Below are 25353 nucleotides of genomic sequence, written 5' to 3' on the forward strand. Positions count from 1 at the left end.
TGCAGACGTCCCCTAAGGAACATACTGCAGGGTGACTGTAGTCAACATCCGTCTCCACAAGAGCAGTTGCTTGGACAAGCCGTTCCTGCTCGCCCAAGCCACCTGGCTCACCAGCTGATTCACAAGCTCTTTAGTTTGTGTAATCGTGGGAATGAACACTCACAGGCACCCCCCAGAGTTGCACATACAAAATCCCTCACATGCAACTAACAACAGCTACTGAAAACCTGGTCCCAAATGCACCAGGAGCTATTTTAGTGGCAATCTGAGGGGTCAGGGAATTTCCCTGCCTAGCCACAGAGGAGATACAGCAGTACCTGAGTGAGATACCTCAGACTGCCTCTTCTGTTAGTCCTATTTGCAGATCTCCCTCGTATTTTCACCTGGGTTCAAATATCAGCCTTTCTTTGAAGGCCAAACCCCCATAGGCTTATGCTGTGCTTGTAGTTTGCTCTTACACTCCAGCAAGTTCCCTAGATAGGAGCTAGATCAAAACCTCATTCATTTTTTGCAGTTTTCCATATTGATCACTTAACCTAAGCACATTTTCAAAGTTCTGCAAATGCCAATGGCACAGTGTGACCCCAAAATTCAGGCACCCCAACCCCACCCAGCTTTGCTTCCACACCCCGCATGGGTGCACTGACACAAATCCCTGGGGGCAGGTGGTTTAACTGTTTTACATAACGGAGGGGAAGAAGGGAAATCAAACATCAAGGCAAAGGCCTAGTGTTTAACTTGCTGCAGATGTAAAGCAAACTGTGCATCTGCAATTCAACTGCCTTCTCCAAAGGCTACAAAATTACAGCACATGGCGGTTCATATAGTTCCTTCCCAGTCACCTCAGTCTGAGGTGCTGCTTACCCCAGGAAACAGGGATATGTACCAGAGGTGTATTTCCAGATTGCAGTAATTTCATTTATAAGCACAGAACAAGATTAGAGAGGTAGTATTAAAAGATCCTAAACTGCAGAGTATGAGACACAAACATACATGCCTTATCAGTGATACCCCCCCTCCCCACTCATAAATCAGTAGGAAAAAGAAAAAAACAAAAACAAAAAACAAGCAGGATGGGGAGAAGAAAACCAAGACAGCCTTTGCAGAGAAGGGTAAAGAACATAATGAAAAAGAGACTCAGGTAAAAGAAAGCCATCCAAATAATGGATAAATTGGCTAGTAGTATTCTCCATGGCCCTGCCTGTTAAGCAAGCATTGTTGCTCTAGCAGAGAGCTGGGAGAGGCTGAGTGAGTCATTGGTGTAATATGGCTCAACCCTGGAAACGCACCCTCTTCCCCCTTCCCAAATAGGGCTCAGTCATACGGCACTGGAGCCAGCCTACCGCTCCCTGGGAAGCGCTGGAGCAACAACTCCTTTGAGGGAAAAGCCTGTGCAGAACTTTGCCCAATTACGTTAGGAGTCTTTCAAAGCCAGGTGGCTCTCAAAATTGGGCAAGTTTGGTCTGCAAAGACCTAAACTGTGTTATAGGGCAGGCTGTGAAGACACCTGTATCAAGACGACAGACTTGCTGCTGTTTAGAGGTTCTTTTCATAGACCTGAGGCCACCACATTTGAGGCCCTCTCAGCTCCAGAACTAGGCAAAGTCACTTAATGGCAGCTCTAATGGTACAGATGTTCCTAGGAATACACACAAGGCCATAGGTTGACCTACCTTCTCAGAGGGTATGCATGGGTACCCACAAGGGGGAGCTTACAGACAAAGTTGCACAAGCAGGAGTTAAAGTCATGTGCTGAAGCTCTGCAGCTAGGGACCTCCTGAACGCCACCCCCATCCAAATCCTAAAGTGGCCTGGACTCCTATGGAGAGCTCTACCAGGGTACTTACTCATCCAAAGTCCCCTCCGCTTCCCCTCTTCTCAGTCACTCAAAGAAATAGTCTAACTTGATCTCTGAACAGGGAATAGAGCTTGGCCTGAAACCTTATACTGGTGACAGCTTTCTCTGCGAACGGGGTAGAGGGGAAGAGGGGTTGTGCCTGTGCACAGGCCTCTGGTGCTGCTCTGGAGCCTGTCACCCACCAGATGCATGTTGTCATTCTATTGAGCATCACATGGAGGAAATAAAGGCAGATTTCTAGTTCTTTTATAATTTCCTTTTACTGTTCTGCTCATCAATTTTTCTGGCTCTGCTGACAACAGTACCAAACAACTTGTAGACATCAGTTTTAATTTCATTTCCTCCACCCTCAAGCAGTATCAGAGGAAAAGTATCTAGAGTGATGGGCTGGGGACCACCGCATTAGAAGGCAATCAGGAATTGCATAGCATTGAAGAAGGGAGCACACCTAATTGCTGACAGATTTCTTTTGGTTTTAAGCAAAGCAAAACATGCACAGCAGGGAAGAAAGAGAGGGGTGGGGAAAAAAGGTGTGGTACCAGGAAACAGTTGGGGGAAAATCCTACACCTAGTTTCTCATAGACTAACAGGAATGTCTGAAATATTCAGATATTCTAGAGAAATCAGTGTGCGTCAATACACAGCCTTTCTGCTTGCAAACCTACCTTTCCTCACGTTCCCTTTTTTGTTTACGAGCATGACGGTCCATCACGCTAGTTTTAGTCCTTGTCTTCTTCCAGGAGTAGTAAAATTTCACCAGGCTGGCTATTGATTTGTCAGGAAGCTGTAAATTAAACATGTATCCTTTTATATGTTTATATGTAAAGTATCCCCAGGATTTCACATACAATTGGTCTATTTTTGTCAAGGAACAGCTAAACTCTCTACTTTGAATTCTCTCAAAGATTCAAGCAAGGCAGTTCTGCAGCCTTTTCAAAAATGTTTCAAAGGGGACTGTTTTAGATTGCTGCCTACTATTTAGGACATCAAAATCTCTAAACAGCATCTCAGCAAGCCCCTACTAACCAGGTAGGCAGCTGGTTCCCTTCAGAATAGAGGAACCTAGTGAGAGCAAATACAGAATGGGGTCTTGAAACTGAGGTAACAGAGTTTTAAAAGCCAACACAGGCAAATGTACTAAATGTAGGCGTTGCTGAATTGCAGGCTACATCCCAAAAGCATCTTTGATGTTTGGTTAAAAAGGCTTATTCACACCATTCACATGAAGTCTATTCAAAGGTTTCAGTAAAAGATGGCTTCAAAAGGTGAAACGTTTCTGCATGGTGATCTGAGGATATAGGAAAACACAAATCATAGTATTTTTTTTTTTGTCCTCTTGTACTACATGTCATCTCCCTGTAGCTAGGAATGGAAAACTTGCCTCAAAAAAAAAAAAAAAAAAAAAAAAAGAGTAAAACTACATTAAGACTAATTCTCCACTTCTTAGAGGTACTCAGTGTGGATGTTCTCAAACCAGACTTCTACAAGGTAAAAGCCCAGCCTCTTTCTTTCTCAATAAGACATGTTTTAGATAAGAGTCTGATTCAGCTTGGAGGGTGGAATGGGTGGGGAGGAAAAGAAAACTGTGAGCAAGAGCCAGATCTCTCTCATTCAGACACTACAGTTTAAGTCTTCACTTGAGATAAGCCTGGTTCTCAGACTGCAGATTCACTTTAGGTACTAATAATCACATGAGAAATATCATCCTGGCCAACAAGTTACAGACAGGCATAAATTCATCCCCTGTCAAACACATGTTGTGCCTTTACAGTAAGCTATTTCAATGCTGAGTTGCCAATATCCATCCAGCAGGCTGGTATATTGAGATTAAAGAGCTCCACAGAACAAACTCAGGAATGAGGCTGTTCATGACAAATATTACCTTGGCTATAAAAACACCCTAAGAGTGCCAAAATATCAGAACCAGCTCTGACAGATAACTTACTTTCCATTCTCTGGCTTCAATGATTTTCCCCTCAGTTCCAAGCTGCACCAGTGCTAAATGGGCCATCAGATATAAAGGAACAACTAAGAGGCTCCTGAGCCATTCATTCCTGCCCCCTGTGAACACAAAGCTTCCTGCCATTTAATTCCTTTCATGCAGGATGGCTTTTTCGGGAGCAACAGTAAAATATCATTACCTAGGGAACAGTATATGAGCTTGGCATCCCTATACTGGAATGCACTTCACATAAGGACAGAGTCATGCTTCTGCAGATAAACTGAACTGTGAATTTCTTACTTTGGTGTTTAACCAAGCAACAGGAAGGGCTTTACGTTCCATTTTTTCCCCTGGGACATTTCCTCTTTATTTTTCATTTAAGAACAGAGCAATAAAGAAGCAATAAAGGAGCTTCACTCTTCAGGAATCCACAACTCTCCAGACTGTTTGTAACAACTGTCTGTAGCATGTACAAGTCCTGTCATCCAAACCTACGGAGGTGGAGACCCCAGGACTCCAAGAACATTTGCAAATGAACACCAGTGAAGGAAAACTCAAGGAGGACAAGAGAATGAGCCTCTTCCTGCAGCCCTGCAGTTTTCCTTCATACTTGGAGGCAGATCTGAACAGACTGCAACTGCAAGGCTTACTTCAAAGGGTCACAACCAATGTAACCAGGATGTACTGGGACATTGAGAGGTACTTTACTGAAGGAGAACAAAGAACAAAATCTGGTTCCTACCCAAGTAATGAGCTATGTGAAAAAACTCAAGATTTTATTAATAATTTTACGCCCCACCTTCTCCATCTTTCAAAAGAAAATCACATTTTCTTTTGCTTGAAGTCAGTTTTCTTCACTTCCTACCTCCTTGTATCCCCCACGCCCAGCATTTTGCTTTCAGGCAGACATACTCTTGAAGATTGCAATCACAGAAAATTGAAAGAAAAGTTTTGGAAATATTACAAGCAATTAATAGCAAAGCACTGAATACTTCAAATGTGTAAATTTTCATCATAGCATCCACTGACAGTCCCAAATCAAATTAAATACAGACTTCACACTCAAACAAAACAAATTCCTAAAAAGCAGGTTGTAAGAAAGGAAATGAACCTTGCACAGAGATGATTTTTACTCTGTGTGTGGGTGGGCATGCATGCAGAGACCACGCCTGAACTCCAGCTGAGACAAACACTACCATAGCACACAGGGGACTGAAAGCTGTAATTTCCAACCAACAAAAATTGCACAGTCAAAGTTTATCCTGAATTGATAAAGCAGTCTGATTTCACTTCAGGAAAACAATTCCACAGATACTCCAGAAGTGATGTTATTTCTATCTGTTCATAGGACTGTTTTTCCTTTAACATCCACTTTGGCCTGTTTCCTCCCAAGAGTGTTAGACAGGAGTTCAGCATGAGCAGCACTGAAGATGACAGTCCAACTGTCTGTTCAGCCTTTTCATTGCTGTTATACCACTTACCATCTGCTGGATCCTGTGAAAGGTTTTCCCATGGAAGCTGAAGGCCTGTTCAAATAAGACCTTGTCTTCCACTGTCCACTCATCTGGGAACGGAGTGAAGTTTGGCAGATCTGCCAAAGATTTTTCAATGTTGTGCTTGTGCCAGAACAGCATCCCAAGGGCCTAGAAGTAACAAGGACACCAAGGGGACAATTGTAATTACAAGAAATATTATTGCATTCATGCAGAGAGAGAGCTATAGCAGTATGCTCAGACAACACATGTTGGAGAGCCAAGGTTTTAATTCTCAGCTACATCAGAGACACTCTTCTGGGTGCAAGAAACCTGCACTCTGACCCATGTCCTCCTGGGTTTTGCAGAGCAGTCTGAAATCAACCCAGACCATGAAAGCGGTAAAGTAATAAGGGAGTAACAACAGAAAGGGAAAGAAGAAAACTGAAGAAATGATTCCCGCTTTACTGATCATGGTGGGCACAGAGAAGTTAAAGATGTGGGAAAACTACCTAAAATATCAGACTAGACTGAAGGAAGCTTCTTGTCATTGTTAAAGTCCCATCATTTCCTGTTCAATTAGGAGGATGGTTTCGTTCATTGGGTTTTTTTTAGTTGGTTGGGGGCTTTTTTGGAGGGGGAAGGGAAGAAAAAGTGGGAGAGGATAAGGGAACAATCGGAAGAAGGAAGAGCAAGGGGCACACACAACCTTGATTTGCTTTAGAGATGTCTGGCCAAAAGGAGAAATAAATCTCACTCATTTTGGGGGCTGCTCATTTGTCCCCTTCAACTACATCTCGTTTCACTGTTGCAGTCTCCGGCTTTCAGTTCCACAGACAAAGTGCATGCGCTGCGCTTCTGCCACCTGCGAACGGTCCTCCTCCCGCGTTCCCCACGACACTCATTCAGAGCCAGCCCTCTCCCAGGGGTGCACAGCTCGTGCGCGTTATGACACATCACTACATCTGGCATGCCAGTGACCACCACAAGTCATTTTAGGAAGGCCTGACTCTGCAGAGCTAGAAACCAGCCTTTCACAATGGCTGTAAAGTGAAAACAATCCCCAAGCTGCTGAGTAAAACGTCACAGTAACCGGCTCGTCATATGCAAACTCAGCGCAGGTTTTGCAGCCACAGTTACCCTCAACTAGCAGTTTCGGCCTGTCCACTCGGAGCTACAAAATCCCTCTGAATTTGGGATTTCCCCACTATGCTTTGCTATGCAAAAAGCAGTTCCTTTATGGGTTCTTGCTCCACTGAGATTCTGCAAAAGGTATGATCATAAATACTAACATTATCCAAGATCTCTTCCTGATGCTACTGGCCTTTCAGTGCTTCCTAGGCGTCTTCTCCTTCCCTGTGCAGAATTCCTTTATGCCACGATACAGAACGAGGAAGAGCCTCAGTCGCCACACAATTGCTCGAGATGTCACAGGAGCCACACAGCCCGTTAACGCCATCCACCCTGGTGAGCGTGGAGCCAAAGGAACTATTTTGCAGTGATTAAGGGCTGAGTTTTCTCTCCTCGCCATACCTCCCAGGTTCAGATATGAGCTATACCAAGTATCTTTGCGAGAAAGCTAGGCAAAGACAAGGACGAAGAGACATTTTAGGAGGGCAGGATCATCCTAAACATTGCTAAGCCACAAGCAAAGGACTAGGGGACAGCTGCTTTACACAAAGTGAAGGATAAACAAAAAGACTTTCCTTTAAGGTTTTTTTTTTGTTTTTTTTTTTTTAAACAGGAAAGCAGTATTGCTATGAGGAGAAAACATAATGGCTTATTACATCCAGCTGACAACACCAGCATACCTCAAGTTCTTACACACTCCTCCAGCCCCATGCTGCCCTAGGAGAGCTCTCTGCATTTGTACCCATGTGAGCACACAGCTTCCCCAGCCTGGTTTCTCCCAGGGCGTGATACAGGCTGGCAGGAGAGCACAGCTCTCGGCCAGACTTGGTGCAGGGCTCCCAAGCCTGTTACCTCTACAGCTCAGCGCAACATACTGCAGTTTGCCAGTGCCAGCTAAAGCGGGTTTGCCCTGACAGACCTCACTTGCCTGCTACAGCCCTTTGCCAAGCCTGGAGCTGGCGAGACTGAAGGGACTCCCACTAGTGCAGATCCGCCGCCTCCAGCAGTCGTCCGTCAGCGCTGGAGCCCACACCGTGCAACCCAGCCACAGGTGAGGGGAGAGAAAGGACAAGCACACAGGAGCTGCGCTCCACACACACATGGCCAGCTGGACGGGAAACCTGGTGGGATTAGGAATGCTCACGCGAGCCCCCTTCACCCCACCAGAGAGCTTGCCACTCACTTCAACAAACTGGCACATCTTCATCTGCAAAGGTAGGCTCTGGGGCACAGATGGAAGGACAGGGATCTGCATGCAACAGCTTTCTTGATCAAGCCATCCGCACAGCGGCCCTAAGAGACCGGCTGTCAAGAGAATGTGCGTGTAGGAAAGAGCTACATTGGCCAGTAAAGCCCAGAGATGGTGGCCAAATGCTAAAGCTAATGCCCAGTTCTGACTGGCTTCCAGAGAATTCACAGCAGCTTTTCCAAAGAATTACCCAGCCAACAGTGAATCTGATGATACCAGCTGAAGGGAAAGTGCCCCTGGGTGATATAAATCATCCTGATTTAAAAGCCTTGATACAACTCCCTATAATATGAAATGAGTACGTGCCTTGCAGAACAATGCAAGAAAGATCCTTTCCAGTTATTTCCTGGAAGTGCCTAGCTTCGAGAATCTTGGAAATCTCAAAGGACCCAGGAAACACGTTTATCTTCAGGGTATTATGTGAGAGTGCTAGGAAAGGAGTTAGAAAATTTTTAGAAGGGAAGTTTTTAGAAGGAGCTCAGCCAGTCTATGGCCTGGCTTGGAGAGTCCCATGACTTCTACTTCTGCACACAGAGGAAGGGAAAAGAGGCAGCTGGAGAGAAGGTGCTTAAGGAAAGAGGGGAGGGGGCCTACTTCCAACATTAAAAATAAATACAAATCTGTTAGTCAAATCTAAGTTTTTCAAAACACAAGAATTCATCTGCTTTTTGTTCAAAAAACACAAGTTTATTTTGATCAGTCTTCAGGATCAGTCTGCACTCTCCAAACACTTTGCCACTGAAATCACGCAGTTAATTTTTTTCTTAGCCTAAGATGATCTATTTGGCCAATACTACCCACAGTTTCCAGTAATAAGATACACCCATCTCAACAGAAGTGAACCACCCGGGGGGTTATTTGGATTTAAACAAAAAACAGCCTTTTGGCACCTTTTTGTTTGTTCTACTGCTGGTTTTTGCTCTTACAAACTATAAATATCAACTCTGATCATTCCTGATTTTGCTGAAAGTTTTGCTGGCTATTGCAGGTTTCAATGCTCTTGTTCCACAAGATGCCTTTTCAAGAATGAGTATCAACCATTGAAAGTCTGACTCAAAGAAGACAGCATAGTCATCTAACTTCACACCTTTCCCCGTTCAAATAATTTGTTTCTGTGCTCATGGCCTTTGCCTGAACCATTTCATAAACAAAATTTCAAGTTTTCATGGAATCCCTTTTTAGGGACAGTACATCAGTTGCCAGCATGAGTGCCTGCCTTCCCTTTCCAGGTAATTATTAGCACATATGGAGACACTATACAGAATTCAGAGAAACTTCCCATGCACCGGTCTCTCACCTCCCTGGATGAGTGTTGGAATCGATGCTAGTTAACAAAGGGAAGATAAGTAAAAAAATCCTAAACCAAGATGAGTAAAAAAGAGATCTGCCACTCAAACTAGGATTTCTACCCATAGGCTAAAGCTACTGACTAACCTCAGCAATAGCTGATGAAGTTACTGTTCACCCCACCTCTAACAGACATCTGAGCTGCTCATCTACAAAACTGGAAAACAATTTACAGCATAATTTTATGGTAAACAGCCATGGATATTGGTTTGCCTCAGAAAGGAAGGTGACACCTCAGTAACTCACTAATAACAGCCAAGACATCCATGAAGCAGAGGCGGGGCAGTCAACTGGAAACTGCAATGCTAGCAGCTGTCCAAAGACAAGTCGCCCTCACTAGCCAATCTTTTAAAACTGCTTGGGGTTCTGAAAGTGTTCAAGAGGTAACCACCATAGGAAGCATAACACTCATGGCCAAAATGAAGTTTGGGGTTTTTTTGTTTGGTTGGTTGGGCTTTTTGTTAAAAGACTTTCAGCGACAAACTCAGGATGAGCTCTCTATTCCCAGAGCACTGGTCATTGCTAGAAACACTCAGTTTGGGGAGAAGTAAGAGAGGAAGAACACAGACAGTGCAGAAAGGAAGAAGCACTTCTAGGCAATCAGTTTAAGTCATGTTTTAATACCTGCTGGAAAAAATTTTTAAATGAAGTATTAAAAGGATTGTTACCTGCTCCATATTGTATCCATGCTTCTCTTTAGCAATGGCAATATATTCGTCCACTGAAAAACAAAGAGAAGGCATAAGGGCATTTCATACAACGATCTCATCTCCCTTCCCTTCCCCTTTCCAAGCTAAACCCAGTCTCTGCAGCTCTGACTTCAGCCATGGTCATTACACCCTCCACAGAGAACTCTTGTGAAGAGTTGCTGCTTCCAACAATTCAAGAAAGGAAGGAAACAAAACAGTCACCAGACAAATGACTACATATTTTCTTTAACAAGCCTAAATAATGCATGATATCCAAACCAGTTTCAGTACTTCTGAAATGCACAGATACATTTCAGAACTACGGTTATTTTTGTTAAAAGCAGAAAGCCTTTCTCTTACAATCTGCTCACATATACTCTTTCAAAGTTTTTAATACCAACCTTTTTCACCAAAACCTCAAAGACATGAGTGTTTCAACTACATCTCATCTCCTTTTCTTATACCCCAAAGCAGCTGTTTTCTTAAGAACAAAAAAAAACCCAAATGCACACAATCTACACCTTCCAATACTGCCAGAAGGCTACAATCTTGCACAGTCACTGAAGATATCTTGGCAAATTTTCAGCCCTTTATGCCTCAGCAACTTTCATCTTGGACCAAATCCCACCTCTATGTATTATTAGGCCCACATGAGCTTTTAACCTTTACAATGTAAAGATGCCCTGAGGAGTTATACTTTGCATAGCTTGGACTAAAACTCAAATATCTCTTTCGGTATGAATGACCTTGCATTACATCAAGCACCACCCATTTGAAAGGACTGGACCAAAGTCAGTACCAGTCTTGTTCTTTCTAAGTCTGTGTCCTTGTGCTTGGGCATTATTAAATGCACCATAATGATGATAATACTCTTGAAAAACAAGCTAAAAGGGGGGTTCTCATTTCACCTAACCAAGTGGAAGCATGGTGGAAACATCAGCTGTATGTAGGAATACTGAAGTGCAAGTATGCTCAAAGAGGCAGAACAGGCAAAGAGCCAGAATTCTCCCTATTTTGTAAAAATTTTGAAATTTAAGACCAGTCAGCTTCCTTCAGCTAGGACACTCCTCAAATCTTTCTTCAGCCCAGCAAACCAGGCAGTGGGCTCAAAAGTTATGATGAGGAGCAGAGAGGATGGATCAGAGAAGACACAGCACAAGAGCAACAGCTTATTTCCAGCTTGTCATCAGTGGAAAGAAAAGAACCCCAGGCACTTAAACTGGATGTCCCATCTTACTAAACAAGACAGCATTTTGTACCAGTGCAAGTCCTTCATTTGTGAAACTCAGTTAATACATCTCCTTTCCTCGAAGGTGTTGCAAAGAGGGTTTTGTTAAGGCTAGTGATATGGGATAAGTGCCATGGAAAAGTCCATGAGAACAATAATGCAGCTGTAAGCTGGGGCAGCAGAAGAGCATGCAGTAAATACAGGTGTAGTTTTATGTCAGCACTTCCCCAGCTGCAAGGACACTCCTGGTGTCTTTGAGGTTCTTACTCTTCCAAGCTCCCACTTGTTTTTCCCCACACACCCTGCACACAGCAGGCACCCCCAAAGGGCTGATGAACCTGTTTGGGGGACCACATTCTGCACTGGTTCAGTACAATTTTTATTAGCCCTTTAGGGAAAGGTGTAGCCCCAGCCACTCATTTACACCCCTGCAACACAAGCAGGTCTCTCCCCTCTCCAAGTCAACAAATCATTTCTAAGGACCATGCTGAACTTGCAGAAAACAATCCCTTCTTGCAAAGGACCTTTTCTTGCACAATGCAACCTCTTGAACAGCTGAACTGACACAGTGGAGGTGATGGGGGTAGTGAAAGGAGCTTCTCAGACTGCTGCTTTGCCTAAATGAACATCCTGAGGGTTACAAAAAGGTGGGAGCCTCTGAAGCCAGCTTTATCATGGGAAAAAACTCTTGCAGAACCACACCCCGAGGGGAGAATATGATCCACAAGGACCACACAGGGACAGAGGAGAAGGGAACTGCCTCCTCCCCACACACCATCCCTCCCTCTGTGCCCCAAACAAGGTAGGGAACATCAGCAGGATGCAGGCAAAAGTGCCACTTTAGATGGCTCCAGACTTCATAACCACACCAAATGCAAAAGCTGCCAGGAAACCCTACATGCAGCATTTCCCAGTGCCAGTGTTTGGTTGCACGCCCTCAGCTTCCTTAGGACAGGTATTCCATATGCAGTGTGTTGTATATTTTGCCTAAGAGGGAGGTGAAGGAAGGGGGAGGGAAGGAAGTTGAATTCTCTAAAGTCCAAGGCTGAATTAAGCTCTTGAATGCTAAGCACTGCTGCATTAGCTAGCTCACTTTCACTGTGGAAGGATCTACGGTTCCTGATTTGACTTCAGTATCTTATCCTTTAATATATGCAGAGAAGAGCTGAGGTAGTTCTCCTCACCAGCATATTATCTTTCTTACACCAGACACTATAAGCAGTTAAAAATATCCTTCTTCCCCCTCGCCCCCAGTCCTCCCCCAAAAGACCATCAAGGCCTTTCTTCTCCTAACCCAGTTAGGAGAACATCAGCAGGGATCTCCCACATCAGTATCAACAGGATTTTATTTATACAAAGCCAAGACACCACAGAGCCAAATAGTGGACTACCAGCAGGTCAGACACCATGCAAGGAGGCAGGATGGGGGGGTTTCTGTGTCAATGTGGGGCCTGTGACACCTCCAAGTAGAGGAAGAGAAAAGAGAAAGAAAGAGAGAATAAAGTAGTAAGCCAACCAGAAACACACACCAATATATTGCGTCCACGTACTAAAAGGGTGTTTGGGGATGGAGGAAGGACAAGCAGTACAATATCGTACTCTACTCCACTCCATCAGTAAACGCGCAGGGAACAAACCAATTTAGCTGATTCTGCTCATCGTTTCTTGGTTAATTGCGGCCTCGCCGGCTTCGATGCTTGCACCATCTGGGAGGTATGACAGTCCCTTGAGCAATCCTCCTGATTGCTCTTTCCTTACCATCACCCTTCGTATGAAGGGGGCAAGAAAGAGCATGGCACCAGCTGAGTCACAGGATCTCTTTAGTGTCCCATACCAGTAGAGCCTGGAATTGCCACAAGCTTAATGCTTCACATGCCACACCAGGTAAATAAGCGCTCTCTTCCATCTCTGCCTTCCTGCGCACCTCCAGCAAAGCCCAGGGCAGCAGGCACGTGAAACTCTGCTCTGCTGCATTTCAGTGGCATTCAGTCATGCTCAGCATGTAACCCAGCAATCTGTTTAGACAGAGTTCACAGAGCCCAAGGAGCCTAGGGCAGAGCTCTGCTTACACCAGAAGAGACAGTTTGCCAGCACGGCGCTTAGCTGCTTTCCAGAAGAGAATCAGGAAGACTAGCAAAGTGATCCCCTCCTGTTCCCCCCAGCATAAGCTCTGCCACAACATGTCCTTCCTGCCAGCATAACTTTTCCTGCACAGGGGAGATGAGAACACACTCCTCTCCCACCCAACTGATTTATCTATGCTACAAAGATGTTTTGGCGTGGACCAGACCAAAGAGACAGCGATGTTTGAATACAGACAGTTGTGTGACAGAGGAGATGCACAGCTCCTGTGAAGAAGGCTCCTGTTGCTACTAGAAACCAGATGGGGGGCGGGGGAGGGGGGAGGGAGAGAAACAGCAGAGAATCACAAATTGATACTTCTTCACATATTGGGTTACATTTCTTCTCACATCTGTGTGTTAGCTGGGGGGAGCAGGACTCCCCTCCCTGGTCCTGCCTGTCCATACCCACAGTGGAGCGAGCGCTTGCCCAAAGAGCCCCATCCTACAGCTAGCCATGCTCAGGAAGGCGTGAGCAGTATCAAAGGTAGGGACGTGAAGGGGACGGAGCCCCACATACATACTGTTGCAAGCAAACAGGAGCAAAGAGTGCGCAGACACTAAAAAAATGACTCTAGTGCAAGAAGTGACATGTGCAAAAGGACAGCCAAAGTACCCCTAGTGCAGCAATAACACAGAGGAAGAGACAAGGGACACAAAAGGGGAGTGGGAAAGGAAGGAGAGAGAAAGATGCTTCCCCCCGCCATCTAAAAGGAAAAGAGTTTCTGATCAAAATGGTGCCATCATCCCCCTGAATTCTGTGGTCTTGTTTCCAGCTGCCTTTCTCATACACCCTTTTATTCTGCTAATCCTCCTCCTACAAGAATTCCTTACTAGAGGCAAAAGAAAGGGACTCTCTCGGCTGACAGAAGGAAGGAGACAGGAGCAAACAACTGCATTGCTGATTTTCAGTCCCGCATCCTAGAACAGTGAATTCAGAGATGTAAAACAGGAACATTAATTTCAGGGAGGTGGGAGAACTCTGAAAAGAGAAACGCCTGAGAGCAGTGCCCCCCCCTCCTCACCATTTGATCAGATTAAACGATCCCTCTGAGTGGATCTCTCTGGAGAATTTCCCCCCCCTGCAACCCCAAATTGCTTCTTTATGACCCCACAAATATCATATAATGTTTAGTGGACTCACTGACCCCCAAGGAGGGTCTGCAGCAGAAATGAGAGCTAAAGCCTATCGAAAGCAACAGGAATGCAGAGGCAGAGCTGTTGCTGCAACCTCAGTTCACCCCTATTACTGGGGTACTGCAGGAGCTCTGAGCACTTTGCATATTACGTGATGCAATACCCTGACAGAACAGGGTGAAATAAGGACAAAAGCAGCCTCAGTAATGTGCTTCACAGGGTTTGATCAATGCTGGAACCTGTGAGGAAGTCTGGATGTTACTGTACATCTCCCCCTCCTCTCCCTCTCCTTTCAGAAATGAAAAAGTCAAGACCCAGAACAAATCAATGTTATATAGAGAAAATAAGTAACATCGATCAGACACGTACATGCAAAATTCCTCCAAATTTCAAAACACAATGGTGACCGTACACAAACAATTAACCATAGCTTTTACGTTGGCTATAAAAATGAGCAGCTGCATCGCCGTCTCGCTGCCTTCGCTGAGCATTAGTGGAACAATTCTGCCACCTTGCGGCCATTGGACAGAAAAGGGAAGCCACGAAAAGCACCGAGTTTGGACAAGTGTCTCACAAAAGTGAGCTGCAACAGGAGGTAATGGAGAAGCAGGCAGAGATCAAAGCGAGGAGGTTGGAGCACTTTTTCTGGACAAAATTATGTATTAAGGAAACCAATACCTGTCTATTTAAACAGGTTTTCTGCCTTGGAAAAACTCCCCTTCCTCTTCTGAGCAGGACATGATGTGTTTGACAAGCAGCAGGAGCAGCCATGGAGAGCCAGGGCACAGCTGTGTTTGTACCCCTTGCTGCACCCATCCAGGCAGGCACGTGGTCTCGTAGCGGGTAACTTTCAGACTATTTCTAGGAACAGAGAGCACTAGGTACATGGGCACAAAGGCTACTTAAACTTTCAGCAACAGAGAGGCACAAGAGGATTTAGGCCTCAGCTGCTTTGAAGGAGCTCTTCTGCAGCAGATGAGGCGAAAGCCTGGATGCAACTACAAGGGAAAGAGAAGCCTGCCTTACCTGGAGAAGTTAACCCAAGTAGGGACAAGAACAACAGAATACCCTGCAGCAAGGGCAGGGAAGTTTGAGCCAAAGGACTGCACATTACCTCTCAAGCTTCCACCCCACAACCTCCTAGAAGCTTAAATTTTCCTTGTATATCACCTCCTGCCTGTGTACCTCTGACCCCAGGGTGTCATTTCATTAAACATCTCCTTTGGCAGCAGTGCCAGATTAAGCATCCCTCACCCCCAGCCACTTAGTCCCGTATCACCACCCAGGAGTGCAGTGTGATGAGAAATTTTGCAGCAGCACAAGTGCGAGCACCGGGCACTGCCCTACACCCTGCTACCCACCCTGCTTCCATGCTACCCTGCCGGACACTGGCACCAGCACCTGCGCAGGCGCACAGGGAAGCGGCTCAGAAAACTGATCTGTCTGAAAAACAGCCCTCTTCAGCTGCATCATCTCCCCAACCCAAACGGCAGGGAAGCCACGCAACCACTGAGGGTTGCTAGCTCACAGTAGAGACTCTCACGGATAGCTGCCACCAGAAGAGGCAACCCCAGAGCCTCCTTTTCCCATTCCAAGCCAGACGGGCTTTTCCCCTTCCCTTGCACTAGCTCTGGTACTTATTTGACTTCAGGGGACCACCCCAGAAAGTAGAATAGCAGACAACCACCACCACAGCCAAATAGTTTTACACTGATCTTTATATAGTGTTATATCAGGTCAGCTCATGGCATCCCCTCACCAGGAGGTCAGAAGAGGTCTGAATGGCTGGGCCTGCACATCTAGTGTCAGTGAGCGATGAGACTGGCTCAGCCAAATGTGCAGCTCGTGCTGCATTACCCAGCACAGCACAACAGCAGGAACGAGCAGACAGGGCAGGAACAGGCTCGGCTGCATAAGCTAGCGCTGAGGAGGAAAGCGCTGGGCACTGGACCACACCTGGAGCCAGGAACCTGCAGCCTTAGAAAGCAATAAAATGGAGAGCCCCATTGCTGTGAAATTTATCTTCTTTTAAAAACCCTGACACCAACCAAAAGCTTCCTTTCTCAGCCAGTCCGGACCCAAACAGTGCACACTAACAAGCTAGCAAAGAAACATACTTTTTTTTTTTTTTTTTTTTTAAAAAGTACTTCTCTTTGCATGGCCTGCATCTAAGGGGAAGTCTAAAGCTGAAGCTCCGGTGATCCTTAAAGACCTGACTCATCCGCCTTTAGTTTTTGCTATATCAGCAAGAAGGTTGTACTGCAGAGATGGGTGTACTGACAAATCTAGCACAGTTTTTGTACCTTGTCAAAACTATCTTAAATTATTTACTAGGAAAGGCCTTTTGTACTATACATATGTTTCTTTAAAAGCTTTTGCCAATGTAGGCTCATTAGTAAAGCTGCACCCTCAGCTGACACCACCACGTCAGGAAAAGGCTCAACTGCTGTTTTCGGTATAGCTAGAGTATGGGACATGTGAGGGGAGATTACTGAGGATTATCATAAGCAAAGGCAGCTGAAACTCGCTTGCCTCTTTTGCTCTCTGCTGCTGCTGCCACGTTCTCCCTCAGAAAGGCCGGTAGCATGCCTGCCATAAGGACATACACGGAGGACTCTTTGGGAAGAAAGACTGCTTCCTACATGTGCAACACTTCAAACATCAGCCAGAATTTGCAGTTGTAGCATCAAATGCCAGTTTGAGTGGCACATCCTTCTGCATCCACAAGGCCCTGGTACCATGAGCCCAGATGTCTCCATATGTATCACGGGAGAGACAGGGATGAGGGAGATGATCTGGCAGGGCAGTAGCAATGAGCAGACAGTACCTCTGGGACCTAATGCAAAATAGACAGAGCCACATCAAACTACTTGAGGACCTGATCAGTGACCATACTGGATCTGAGCATGGCTGGATTAGTCAGCAGTGCAAATTTGACCTTAAATCAGGCAAAGGCACTTGACTATGTTTTATGTAATTAGCTAGAGCACTTGATATTGGGCCTGGAGCCCATCTAAGAACACAAAACCAGCACACAGTAGCTACTGGCAGGGAGGAAATATTCTATCCCACGTATGACCTTCCAGTACAAGAAGTTAACAGACAGAATAAATGAATAGAGTACAAGCTGGAAAAAACAAAGTGAGTTTATAGCAGAACAGTTCTTTGCATTATTCAGCACAGTGTTTTTAATTCAGTACTAGGAATCCTAAAGACAGATTTGTTCTGTTGTCAAACCATGGGTTGCATTAACTCTACAGTGACCCTATAGCCTTGGATTATATACTTCAATTACAGGCAGCAACATGCCCAAGCAATGCAAGCAGCAACATTATCAATACACTTGTCACAATGGATAGATTATTTTTTATATATATATAAAAAAGGAAAATAAATATATATATATATTTAGTCAGGTGGTTCAATGAAGGAGACAATAACATAGATTAGAAGAAGCCTCCCTTGTGCAGGTTTTATTATGGAAGTTATTTTTTGCACATCTGGAATGCGCCTGATCCAGTGCATTATTTCCAAAACCCACAGGATTTCACTAATTTGAAAAAGTTAAGTTTGACACACACTGCTGAGAGAGTCACTATGTGAAGCCACAGATTCCACTATTATCAGTCTCGTACAAGGTTTCTGTCCTCTGCCTACAAACATTCTCATGTCATCCTGGCTTCATCCACATAGCTCACTGTACACACAGAAGTTCTCAGTCTACAAAAAGTCGGGCATTACTGTTTTGTATTGTGCCAAAGAATAAGAAGTTATGCAAACGGAGTTTTTGGAACAAGCAAACAAGGTACCTAGCAAAATAAGCAAAATAACTTTAAAAAAAAAATTCCACCAAGACATCCACTCCAAGTTAGTACATACCATTGTAAAGCTTGGTCAAGCTAGCTGCTGCCAGCCAGCCTCAGAAGCCACCAACGGATATCCCAAGTCAGAGCCCCCTAAGAGGGCGAAATCTTCCCCAAGGTCTGCTCTCCACCCTCAGACAGATTTTGAAACCTCTAGTCTAAAAACAAAGCTATTAGATTCCCTGTTGTACTAGGAATGCAAACTAATAAAAGCACCATATCACATCCAGGCTTCCTAAACACCATGGGTAATTTCACGATGCGGGGCGTTTGTGCAGCGTGAGGGCACACACGCAGAAGGGGTATGTGGGAGCAGAACAGACATCAGGTTAAATTACAGCTCGTTATTATTGCTACCGATAATAAAGCCCGTCACAAGAGAGCAGAAGCCATGCTGACCCCCTTTATAATGGATACAAAAGCAAGAGAAATGAACAATTTGTCCCCTGGCTACCTCCTTGAGGAATGTCACTTAGGCAAAAAGGAGGTATCAGCCAAAGCAGTGGATAGCGAAAGCAAAGGGACAAGTCAGAGTCACACCGAGGAGCTGCCCATGGCTATGGCTGCTGGAAAGCAGTGGATGTGACAAGAGCAGCACATCGCAGGCTGCTGCATGCAGACCAGGTCTCCAGGTGTAATTGCCTAGTTCCAGCTCCAGAGCAGCTGGAACAGGAGAACCCAGTATTTTCGAGTGGTGAGTGGTCTATTCACAAAAGCACCACTTACTATTTTAGTTATTTTTTGCAGCCTGTCCCCTCACTTCCAAGCCCAGCTACATGAAGGAAAAGGGTCTGGAGATGATAATAGTTCTCAGCAACCCAATTAAGTGGTCAAAGAGTTGAACAAAACCTATTCCCTGCAAAATTAGATGAAGAACAACGGGGACCAAGTGAAGGCGGCTTGATGTTGGAGAGAAACTAGTTTAATCCTTCAGTCATATTTTCTGAAGTTTTACTGAGAAGCTTTTGCTCCTTCTACATCCACAGTTAAAAATCCATTTGCAGATGATGTTTGGGGCCAGGCCCTTCCGAGAATCCACGGGCTGTTCCACAACCACTACTTATTGCACTATTGCACCTGCCTGTTAAGAATCAAAAGTTATGTCTCTCAAATTTTCTTGGAAAGACCCCATTTTCACATCAGTTGGATGTGAACAAGTTAGAGGGAAGCAGAACAATAGAGACAAAACAAACTTTTCCAATGAAAAAGAGTACTACCTAATCTAGAGGGAATGGCTTATCTCTTGAAAGCAGCTGTGGCTCTGACCCCCAGCTGTCTGCCCCAATCTCTTTAAAGTTCCTGCTCCTGCTTGCTGTAGGAACTGTTCAGCTGCTTGATTAAGCAGCTGCTTAATCACTTAATATGGCAGGTCATGAACTAAGGCAAGGCAAACAAGTGCCTACTGCCAGTTAAAATGTAGAGGCTCATGAAATTCCTTGTACTTCACCCCACACAACATGAGCATGAGCAATAAGCAAGAGGCTTAGATGAAGAGCACTAGTCTCTACTAGAGATCAGAAGCTACCTTTGGACAAACCCATATGGATTTCCCTACTGTAGAGAGGCCTTCAGGAGACATTAACACAACTCATTCATTCATGCACTACCTCCTACAGGTCTGAAACCCAGAAGATGTAAGGACATGTTTCTGCCTCCTCCAGGAATTCATCACAGCAAGACAGCAAACTTACATAGCCAGATCTTGGACAACACATATTCTTTATAGTAGCCTCTAAACCAAAGGATTAGTATTATATTGACAGACATTAAGGTATTTAAAAAAAAAAAAAAAAAAGCAGCAGATCTGGAGATCTGGCATCTTTTATGAACACCTCTTCCAGAGGTCTCCTTACATTAAGGTATTTAAAAAAAAAAAAAAAAAAAACAAGATGAAGTCAGTAAGAAAAAGCCAAGCTACAGATCTACACATAGCTCTCACTGAAACATGGGTTACATACAGGCCCTCTCTTCAGGGCTGATCCAGAGAAGCTGAGCAGAAAAAGCTACTCTAAACCAACATCATTAGCTAGATCCCTGAGTATCAGAGGTAGGTGGTCACTGCTTTTAGCCAGGATATAGAAGCCCAGTCCTTACTGAGAAGTTACTAGATATTATTACTGATCCTTGCAGTGCTGCAGAATTCACTACTACCCTACAACAATACAAATCTACATATAAAAAGCACATGTTTTGAAAATAACTTGAATGGGGAGTGGAAAAAAAAATAAGAGGAGAGGAAAAATAATTAGTGGGAGTGGTTCCTAATTAGAGCAAATAATGCTAGAGCAAATGCATCATGGTGAGGGAAGCTCTGGCATACGTCCTTGAGAAAGTCCAGCTGCTCTGCCTCCTGCACCAGCACCTCTGTAAAGCTCATATTAAGCAGCAGCATGAACTCATCACAGTGAACAGTTATGGTCATGACATCCTTGAGCACTACCCTGGAGGAGCTCCTCCCTGCCTGTGCACAGTCCCCACTGCACCCCTATGAATGTTCACTGTTAGAGCATTTGCTGACTAATTTGCTTTAGCAGAAAAAAATAAAGTTATCCTCCAGTTCCCAGGTTCTTCTTGCTCTCCCCTTACAGTTACAGTAAGACATGAAGTCTCAGGAAGAAGAAGACCTTGTCCTCCAAAATGCTCAGGGCCAGCCATTCCTACCAAGACTAGCTAGACTGGAGCACGCTCAGCCTGTCCCAGGGCTGGGCCCAAACAGCGTTATGTGGCTGCAGCCTGCTGCTTCTCATCATACTGGTCCTACAACTTACACAGAGCCTATCAGGCTAGCTAGGACCGCTCCCAAATGTGTTTCAGATCAAGGCTTGCTGCCAGGGTAACTCTTAACACTGCTATCATCACTCCATTACATCCACGTCATCCTGTCTCCAAAACTTCTCTTACGGGGGGGGCTTCTTCCTAGTGCCAGCACTAGCTCAATCCCTGCAGTAGCAACAGTAGTGGCAGCTGGCGTTTTTAAACTGGGTCATCTCGACAGGTTCAGAGAAGGCCTGTTTCACACTGCAGTAAAAAGGAGGAACAAACAGGTGGCAGGAGAGAACAAGGCACATGAAGGAGCTGCTGACTGCTCCCCCTCCCAGCACAGCAGCAAAAATTCCTCCAGGAGAACACGGCTACCTTAGATAAGACATCCTCTTCCTGGCTACTCTCCAAAACACACTCTTCTAACTTTTTTTTTCCATGTCCACTGTGCCTGGGGTGGAATCCATTCCAAACAAGCACACCAGTTCTCTCCAACTCAATTGCTTTCCTGGCTCCAGTACAAATCACTGCTGTGAAAGGGTTAAAGCCTCATGTTAATTTAAATATGCATTCAGGATCCAGAAATATCAACCTGCAGTAATAATGATGAAAGAGCTGCTCTGAGATTTCCACACAGTGTTGCAACAGCAACTCGCACAGCAGCTGACAAAGGGGAAACTGCAGCTAAGTTTGAGGCAACTCAGCCATTTCTGGGATACACCCTTAGCCTTCAAAGCCTAGTATCTTCCTTTTGCTGCTTGCCATATTGCCATGACAAGCATCGCACAGTTGCCCCAGCTAAAAAAAAAAAATGCATCCCTTCATCTTTTGAGTCTTTTCTGAAGTGCAGCAGCCCCAGCAGCTGGTAGAATTGGCTATGACTGCAATATTATTTCTACAGCTAAATTCAAACAGAATCTTAAATTAAACATCAGTTATCTCATTTTTGGATTCAGGGAGTTGTATTCTTTAGTTACTGTATTTGCATCCAAGCTTCACAGCTGCCAGGTTCACTGCATAGTATGAAATTTGGATTAGGGATAAACATAAACCCAATTTTACTTTTCCATTAATCCTTTCTGCTGTCACTGGGACAAATAAACTGATATTTTTAGGGGAGGAGAGCATATGAACAGCACAGTCATAAGGGTTTGGGGGTTGGGTTTTTTTGCTATCTTCACTTTACCAACAAAAGGTAAGCATCCAGCTGTGGGTAGGAACTATAATCCCTGAAGTCCACCCCAGAAGCCCTCAAAGCCTTGGATCCACCTGGCAGCTATTTCTAAGGATAACATTTTTTTCCTCAAAACAAAATAATTAGAAAAAAAATAAAGCTTCAGACAAAAAACAAGCAGAAAAAACAAATCAAGAAAAGCATGTTACATACACACCGTCTTTCAAGTCCTTCCACAGCACACAGCCAGCCACAAAAAAAAAGAAGTACAAGCTCAGCTAAGAGTTCAAGCATACTTTCCTCTCTGGTGGCAAAGGCAGTCCAAGCTCTCACTCTCCCATGCCCGAGCTGCAGCAGCTGCACTCTCACCGCACGCCAACACAACCTTTCAGGGACTTAGGTTATAAAGACAACCACAGGGTCTTTCCCCCAGGGGCTGGGGGGCAGAAGGGAGAACAAACATAAAACCACAACTCCAGCCATTTCAAGAATCCTATTTACAGCATGTTGGACAAGAGGAAGGGCTTAAACCAGCTTTGCTGATGGTGAACATGCAAACTACATTCTCTCTCTTTCTCTCCCTCCCTCCCTCCGTGCCAGGGCAGAGGCGGGGGGATTTCTTGGGTATCTCTGAAGGGTTAATTCCTTCCATTTCAAATACATTCTGTTAAACAGAATCTTAATATTAAAAAAAAAAAGAGAGAGAGATTAAGATCAACATCTGCCTCAGTCTAGTCCCTCCTATGTGTGGTTTTCCATTCACATTTATTTATTGTTAGGGTATCCTGCGCCCCGATGGAAGTGAGAATCGATGATAGTTTATGGAGTCACACATCCATGCAGAATTCACAGACCAAAATCAGTGAGCCCAGAAGGAAAGGACACATCCAAGCAGAAGCCCTTCTTACAGAAATTATGGCTCACCTACAAACTGAAAACAGAGAAACCAGCCACAAAGTGCTAGCAGACATGCTCAGCAACCTGAGAAGATAAATATTTTCCCATCCTCTAATCTGTCAGACATTTTAGGTCAGAAAATTCAGGCAAAGGTGATTTTCAAGCTCTTAACTACCCAGCTTCACCCCCTTGAAAGAGAAATGGCAGAATAATCTCAGCTTGTTCTGTGCAAAGATTAGCCCTGAACTAGGTGGAGACAGACTCTGGTCAGCTAAAGGCAACCTCTCGTCAGAAGTTTTAGTGATTCACCTCTCCTGTCCGACAGAGGAGACATTCCAAAATTATTTCTTCCACCCATGAGAAGGCAGTTGACACACTAATGACCAGGATCTGCTTACCGATTTTGTTGGGACAGCTTTGTTGGGAAGCTTTGGGCTTCCCAAGTGTCAACTCTTCGCTTCTTAGGGTGGAGAAGTGCTACCCTGTTCCTCCTCCTCCCTAACTGTTACCAAAGCCTGTGGCACAGTTAACTCTAAACCTTGCCCGCACAAACACCACATGGTTAATATTCTTCGTAACCATAGCAACCAACACTTCTTTCTCTATCAGAGCCCCAGCTGGCACAGTGCTGCTTTCCCAGGATGAGTTTGCGCAGCAAATTTAAGGACCCCTCCCTTTCTCCCCAGCCATGGGGTTTGGCTAAGCAGAGCACAAGGCTGCTGGAGCACTCACTGCTTCACATAACTTCGGCATTCCTCTATCCCCAAATCCCCCGGGCACTTCTACCCCTGCCAAGGGCAAAAGGGCAGATGTCTAGTTTCTCCCCAAATGCACTAAGACAGGCACTATGTAAAGCAAGGAGACAGTTGCAGTCTCACAGGAAGAGATGCCACAAGGGAATGGAGGGATTGGTGGGTGTCCAAAGTTGGCACGCTGATCAACCATCACATCAGACAGATGCAGCAGGGCGTGACCAGAGGACCCAGCTGTAATCAAGGTCCCACAGGAATTAGGGGCAGCACCTGCCTCTTCAGCGACACCCCATAAGTGGGGGATCCACTGGAGATACCCACTAAGAAATCCATATATCTTGATAACAGTAAGAAACCAAAGTTTTCATATAGTGGCACGTGTATTCTGGCAGCAACAGCACAGGCAGATAAACGACTTTCAAAAACAGAGCTTATCACTAGCAAAACAATACATCTTTCTCCTCTTGCAGTTCACCTTTGAACTACAGATGCACAAAAGCAATCACCACATCCTATTCTCCCGCCTGGTTTCTAGCCCCTATTCCTGGGCAGCTGCAGCATGCCAGCACTTGCTTATTTCTAAACCAACCCAATGTCATTTTTATGGTTCCACCCATTGGAGTACTTGGCACAGAGATAGACACTGCTGTTTTATAAATAGCTTCGTGCTGGCCCAGCTCTGTCCTGTGCAGGATTTCCACAGAATGGTTACAATGCATTTTTCAATATTCCCCCCCCTCCCCACTCAGTTTCCACTTGCCACTCGAAGAGAGTGGATGCCTCTCCTCTGCCTAGCTGGTTTCTGCTACACAGCATCAACCTTGCCCAGGGCCTGGCTCGCCTTCTTTCGTCTCCTTCCCCACCATCCCTGACAGCTTCCCAGCGTAGCCACGACAGCTGCTTTCAGCCGCTCCAGTTCTGCACAGAACCACTCAGAAGTCCCATCAGGAAAGCAAGCTCTTTGCAAGAGGTGCAACACCAGCCACAGCACACAGGCCTAACGGAGCACAGCTGGAAGAGGAGCACAGTTATTTCAAGTCCAAACATTCAGTGATATTGCACAATGACTTTTCTTTCTTTCTTTCCTCTTAAACAGAGGCAATACAAACTTCTGGCTTTGGGCTACCTTCGCAAACTCACTGATGGTGGCAACTACTATGCAAGTGACCCCTCCTGCCAAACCTTTGCCTTTGAGATGTGGAACACGCTGGCAGCTTTCAACTTTGGCATTAATATGGGCAAGGGAGGAAGTGGTTTGTACCCAGGATTAATGATTAACAAGGCACAAGATTGGGGGGGGGGGGGAGTAGTGATCAATGTGGCAACAGGTACTTTTCTTTTCTCACGCTCTCTCTACATATCCATGCCATCTCACGGCACCCAGACAATAGGTTTCTCCAACATGATTAAAACACTGCTCCAGCTTATACGGCACATGGGACCTAAACAAGTTTTAACTGATTGTATGAGCCTGGATCATCAGGTATACAGATATCCACCAGGTCTTGGCTGATACACTGGTCTTTCCAGGAATCAGCTTACAGAGGACCTTCCCACCGTCGCTGCTGGTTTGGCCAGCCCTCTGCTGAACACACCACAGTTTGCACTGCTCTCTGAGCACTATCAGAGACCTGCTCACAGGTTTTAGCAGCACAGGTTCACCTTTAACAGAGGTGGCCACTGGAATCTATTCTGCTCACCAATGTTAACATGTGCTGCGCTAACTTCTGTCTT

The 25353-nt window shown here is 45.2% G+C and overlaps 1 protein-coding gene across 3 annotated transcripts in view; it reads right to left on the reverse strand.

Moving 5' to 3' along the window:
* The window catches only part of RCOR1 (REST corepressor 1), a 45079-nt gene that overhangs the window by 15628 nt on the left and 4098 nt on the right, over window positions 1-25353 (reverse strand). For 2 of the 3 annotated variants that reach the window (XM_026079546.1, XM_026079547.1), the window contains exons 3-5: window positions 9668-9720; window positions 5282-5443; window positions 2524-2642 (exon numbers count right to left, since the gene is read on the reverse strand). In XM_026079546.1, coding sequence (XP_025935331.1) covers window positions 2524-2642; window positions 5282-5443; window positions 9668-9720 — 334 coding nt within the window. Of the gene's footprint in view, window positions 1-2523; window positions 2643-5281; window positions 5444-6564; window positions 6852-9667; window positions 9721-25353 lie in introns of those variants that run through there. The other variant, XM_026079548.1, reaches the window with a different exon arrangement.

This window comes from Apteryx rowi, unplaced genomic scaffold (assembly GCF_003343035.1).
Source record: "Apteryx rowi isolate R43461 unplaced genomic scaffold, aptRow1 scaffold_5, whole genome shotgun sequence".
Lineage (NCBI taxonomy): Eukaryota > Metazoa > Chordata > Aves > Apterygiformes > Apterygidae > Apteryx > Apteryx rowi.